The sequence below is a fragment of the Psammomys obesus genome, unplaced genomic scaffold (assembly GCF_907164565.1).
Source record: "Psammomys obesus unplaced genomic scaffold, mPsaObe1.curated_primary_1811, whole genome shotgun sequence".
NCBI lineage: Eukaryota > Metazoa > Chordata > Mammalia > Rodentia > Muridae > Psammomys > Psammomys obesus.
The window spans coordinates 714,001-720,000 of NW_026596155.1; the positions used below are offsets into that span (position 1 = coordinate 714,001).

The 6,000-nt window shown below is 45.1% G+C and overlaps 1 protein-coding gene across 1 annotated transcript in view; it reads left to right on the forward strand.

The window, feature by feature from the left end:
- Klhl8 (kelch like family member 8) overlaps positions 1 to 6,000 on the forward strand; it is a 47,429-nt gene that overhangs the window by 20,317 nt on the left and 21,112 nt on the right. Inside the window, exon 2 of the mRNA XM_055594608.1 lies at positions 1,518 to 1,880. Within this exon, the coding sequence (XP_055450583.1) occupies positions 1,659 to 1,880 (222 nt within the window). The 5' untranslated portion in view covers positions 1,518 to 1,658. The remainder of the gene's footprint in view (positions 1 to 1,517; positions 1,881 to 6,000) is intronic.

A 6,000-nucleotide genomic window follows, 5' to 3' on the forward strand; every position in this document is an offset into this window, starting at 1 on the left:
TTTAGTGTGATTTGTTATTTGCATGAGAAGATTGCACACGTACAGTTATACTAATGTGAACAATTCTGTTTCCTTCCAGTTTGTGCCTTTTCCTTTCTTCTGTTATTGTGTCAGAGAGAACTGACATTTCTTCAGTGTTCTCCTTCTGCTCCACACTCCTCCCCTCCTTTTCCAGGCGCTAGGACTGCAGCATGCCCTGAGCCTAGTAGTTTACTGTGTCAGGGCTTATGCTTAGGTCCCAACTCCATTGTTCATTAGTGTTTGTCAGTAACAGAAGGTAAGGAACCAACTTGGTCTTTTGAATGTGTGTGTTTGTTTTCCCCTATGGTTGGTGGTTGCTGTAGGTTTTTCCTTCTGGTATTGGAGATTGCACACACGCTAGGCAGGTATACTAACACTCGCCTACGCCCCTAACTTGTGTTTTATTAAGTTCCAGTCTTGCTATGTAGCACAGACTGGGCTTGAACTTGGAGTGAAGCCAAGGCTGTCCTCAGACTTGTAATCCTCCCGCCTCGCCTCCTAGGTGCTGGGTTTGCATATGCTGCCTTTGTGCCCTGCTGGTGCCCTCTCTCTAGCTTCTCCTTTTAACTCTCTAGTAAGCTCTTAAGAACATGTTAGTGACTGCACATCACTCCTTTCTTAAAAGCTTGTCAGAGCTTGTCTCAGCGCCGACAAAAGCTGAGAAGACAAGCTTGGCAAGGAGCCTCGTAGACCCGAAGCTCTAGCTGAGGTGTTCATAGTTTTCAAAAGCCGCATACTGTCCAGGTGCCCAATCTCACACGCCCGCAGCCTCGTTTACATGTATGCGGCCTGACATCTACTGCTGCACTTCCCGGGCCTCAGTCCTGTGTACAGCTACAGGAACAGGGTTAGGAGAACCTTCAAAAAGAGCACAGCCATTAAGAAGATTCAATTAAAAACCTTTCTTCGTGTCACCTGGACAGAACTGTAGCAATACCTATTAATGATCTGAATAGTCAGCAAATATGCTTGTTAATGTGGTGTGATTTTTACATGTAAATAACAGTTGTGTATGGAAATGCAGGTACAGTGAGGTCCCCACACTGCAGTGCGCCTGTGCCTGTTTCTGGTTGTATATTTTTAACTCTTGAAATATTCCTGCAAGCGATAAACCCATTTCCCAGAAGAAATAAGTAAGGCTTAAACGCTTCTGAGTTATGGAATCAGCCTGGCACAGAATCTAAAAGAACCTCATTTGGTAAAAATAACCTTTATTTTTCCAGGAGTCCACAAAGAAAGTTTCTAAACCTGATGTTCTAGCTTCTGTTTTTGAAGCCAATTTATTCCGCATGTGGAAAGTTATGCCCGTTAGTTGTTTTTGCATTGATTCTTAAAGGAGTTCTTTCCCTGATACAGTTAGGTAAAGTGAGTCGTGTGACATTTGGTCTAAAGGGGTTTCCCCAGTGATGACCAGTGTGATCGCGCGTATTGTATTGACAACTGTAATCAATGATAACACCTTTTACTTTATCTGTGTTTTTTTTAAAATATTTCAGCAAACTATAATGACGATCAAGAGAATTTTGAAAGATGTCTAAAGTTTATCGGCCACGTCTGGCTTTTGTCTTCTCACCCTTAAAAATAAGAATAGATGGGATGTGTCAGAAGAGAGCTATATAAAAAGAAGAGTGTTGCAAATGGCTTCAGAATCCACCAATGGGAAGCAAGGTAGGAGTCACGTGACCAAGGGGAGGCGGCAGCAGCTGCAGCAGCAGCAGGTGAGGAGCAGGTCATCTGTCAGCGAGGGCGATGGGGACGGGGACTCCTTCACCTTCGAAGCCAACGAAGCCTGGAAGGACTTTCACAGCTCCCTCCTTCGGTTCTATGAGAACGGGGAGCTCTGCGACGTCACGCTCAAGGTGAGCCGCTTCCCTTCCCAGCGTCGTGCTTACTGGTTGGGTCAGGGTGGCTTTCATGCTCATCCAAGCCGGTGTCGGCTGTGAGGGCCGAGTTAGCCGTGAGACCGTGATCTTCCTGCCTCACGGTTCCTGAGAGTCGGGCTTAGCAGGCGTGTGCTGCGGTGTGCCCGGATCCATCTTTTTATATTGAAGAAATAGGCACATTGTTACACCAGTTTACAGATACTTTTTTTAATTGAAAAAATTAATACAATGTATTCTGATCACGATTTTCTCTCCTCCACTCCTCCCAGATCCTCCCAACTACCCACGCACCCAACTCCATACCCTTTTTCTTTCTCTGTCTTTAGAAAACAACCAGGCATGCAAAAACCACAAACAGCCCAACTAGGGGGACAAAACAAAAACAAAACTTACAAGTAACACAACACAAATCCACAAAATCAGTAATCACAACACACAAAAAAGACTAATAAGACGAGAGTGCCCAAATGAAGCAATATGAAACAAGAAGTCTCCAACAATACCATTGAGATCATTCGTGTGGCGTCTGCTGCTGGGCAGGGGACCTGCCCTTAAGTGTGGTTAGTGCACATGAGACTCCTCTAGAGAAGATAAAGTTTTCCTTTGTAAGTAGCTTCTCGGATAGGGGTGAGAGCCCGAGTCTGCTTCTCCTCTCGGCACTGGGACCCCTGTGACTTGAACTGGTGCAGGCCCTGTGCCTGCTGCTCGTCTCTGTGAGCTCTTATGCCCATCAGTCCTGTGTCTGGAGGACGCTGTCTCCTTGGTGTCCATCACCTCCGGTTCTTAGTCTCTCCGCCACCGCTTCCTCATAGCTCTCTGAGCCCTGAGTGGAGGGGTTTGATTGCCATCCGATTTAGGACTGAGTGTTCCAGGGTCTCTCACTCTCTGCATACTGTGAGTCACTCACTGTCCACTGGAGGTCTCCTATCAGTTCCCATCTGCAGGAGGAAGCTTACCTGGTGCTGGCTGAATGAGGCACTGATCTGTGTGTCCAGCAGGATGCCATCGGGTCATTTTATTTGCTGTCTTCCTTTAGCAGAATAATAGCGTTTTGTTTTCCCCTAGACCCATGACATATGCAGTTTCAGGTTTTGTCCACTTGAGCAGTGCCGGCTTGGGTTCCATCTCGTGGAGTGGGCCTTAATTCCCCCTAGGAAGCGGTTGCTTACTGCCATACTGTTTGTGCCAGTATCTCACAAGTGTACCTGGCAGGCAGGTCACAAGGCTGTAGCTGGGTGTTCACCCATCTCCTTTGGTGGTGTGCAGGGTGCCTCCAACACATGAATACTCGTCAGTCTTGGGGGCCTCTGGTCAGACACCTGCTCAGCCTCTCCAGGGTCCGTGAAATAGGTAGTCATTCTCGTTAGCAGTAGGACTTCACTAGGAATTTACGGAGAGCAGCAAATCACTTGGGCACTAGCCTGAGATGTTTGGGAGTTCACGTAAGGCCCCTTGGGCCAGCAGCTCTATAGATGTAGTAGATGTAGTCCAGTCCTGCCGCTGGAGGCTTCCCTTGGCTGAGAAAGACGTCTCTAAAGTTTGCTTTGTGGCTTCTTTGATCACCTTCATGTATGCATATGTTTGAGGAAGCTCCCACCGCAGTGAGTTCTAGTATGACCCCATAAATGGCCCCTATTGTTAGCTGTCCCTCCTATTTCCGTCCCTCTCTGCACTTAATCATCCTACTCCAGTCTCCTCTTCCTGGGGCAATCCTGTCCTCTATGGAGTCCCTTACCAGGAACCTAGGCTCTGTGGGTATGGAGATTGCAGCATGCACATTGGAGGCCTAAAAGCTAATATCCACATATAAGAGAAAACTTTCAAATTTGTCTTTGAGTCTGGGTTACCTCCAGATGATGTTTTTCTAGCTCATTCCATTTACCTGTAAATTTCATAATTTGACGTTTAAACAGCTGAATAATATCCATTGTGTAAATGGACCACATTGTCCTTGTCCATCTCTTAATGGACATCCACGTGGTTTCCAGTTTCTAACTCCTGTGGATAGGCAGCAGTAAGCATGAACAAGTCTCTCCGTGGTAGGATGGAGAGCTTCTTGGGTATATGCCCAAGAAATTTAGAGCTGGATCTGAGCCAGATCTACTCCCAGGTTCCGAGGAGCTGCCATGCCATGCTGGTTTCTGCAGTGGCAGTACAAGTGTGCACTTCTATTTCACTAGAGGTTAAAGGTCCTTTATGTATGTATGTATGTGTGTGTATGTATGTATTGAGACAGGGTTTCTTTGTGTAGCCCTGGCTGTCCTGGACTCTCTGTAAACCAAGCTAGCCTCTGACTCTGCAGTGCTTGGATCAAAGGTATGTGCCACCACTACCTGGCAAGGTGAGGACTTTTTTGTGTTTTTGTTTTTGTTTTGTTTTGTTTTTGGGAGGACAGGAGGGAACTGGTTTTTTTGTCATTGTTTTGTTTTATTATGTACTTTTTTTTTTTTTTTGGCTTTTTGAGACGGGGTTTCTCTGTGTAGCCCTGTCTGTCCTGGAACTCAGACTGTAGACCAGGCTGGCCTCAGACTCAGAGACCCACCTGCCTCTGCCTCCTCAAACAAAACACACATACACATAAAATAAAATGAATCTTTTAAGAGAATTTCACACATAAATGGGGAAAGGGGGACTAAAGGAACAGGAGGGGTTAAATGAGCTGGGTGGGGAACAAGAAAGAAGAAGATCACAAGGAGAAACAGTTAATTTAGGAGTGTCAGGCAGAACATGTAAGCTGTTATTCTATGTTTATAAAATATAACCGCTGAGCCACCTCTCCAGCCGGTAAGCTGTTATTTTAGATGCATTCTGTCTTGGGAGGATTCATTTCTTGAGGTAAATCCATGTAATCAGTGTGTTTTCTTTGATGATCATTGTGTCTGGGACAAGAATTTCTGAAAGACAAGCCCCATGAAATTTTCTGTGCTGTTCATTTATGAGGCCACCAGCTCATTTAAACTTTAGAGCAGATACTGAGGGACTTACCTAGTAGGTGGAAAGAAAAATATGAATAGTGGGCTTCCTGGAGGGAATTTGAAATTGAGCCAGAGATGGGCACAGTAGCCTGTGGCATTTTTAATGGAGGCCTAGAGGAGGATCCATTAGTGATGTCTGGAGGTGATTAGAGGAGGATCCGTTAATGATGTCTGGAAGGTGATTAGAGCAGGATCCACTAGTGATATCATGTCTGAAAGGCAATTAGGATTTACACTGAGTGAATACATTGCCTTCAGGAGGTAAAACTTGTCTACATATTATTATGTTTACTAGTGGAAATGCTTTTAAATGCTAAATATAAGGCAAGCTCTGACATTACATATGGGTGAGCATTTTCACAAACTTTTTTATTGTGTAGGTGCTAGTAGGTGAGCTGAGTACTCACGTGTAAGCTCACACTCCTGCCTCTAAGTAGGGCTTCGTGAAGGCTCCTGTCTTGTTGGGAGAGTTCCTCTCTAAGGGCCATTCCGTACACGCACGCCAGGATTGTGCTGTCAGCGCCAGCACTCCATAGACACTGCTACTCACATGCAACGTGAGAGCGTCCCTGCCCCTGCTGTGGCTCAAGTTCATTTGATCTGACAGGGGTGAGCGCCCAGGAGCATGACTGTTCTGCCTGCATGTCTGTTGTGCATCACTTGTGTGCCTGGTGCCTGGAGAGAGCCAAAGAGGGCATCTCATCCCCTGAACCTGGAGTGGAAGGTGCTGGGAACTAAACCCAGGTCCTCTGAAGAGCAGCAAATGCTTCACAAACATGGAGCCATCTCCCCAGCACCAGCCCTCTAGCAACTCTTAATGTTGCCAGAATATATACTATTTGGCTTTTTTTTTTTTTTAAGTGTTTGGTTTTTTTTAAGTGTTCATAGGCTCTGTTCATGTTTTCTAAGGTTTTAAGTAGTGTAACTGGTGGCTGTCAAAACTTTCAACTATCCAATTAAGAGCAATTATTCTTAAAGATCTTTGAGAAACAGTATGGGAACTTTCCAAAGGGAGAAAAGATGAATTGATATATTATAACTATTCTTTCCTGACCTGAAAGCAGCATATATATATATATATATATATATATATATATATATATATATATATATATATATAT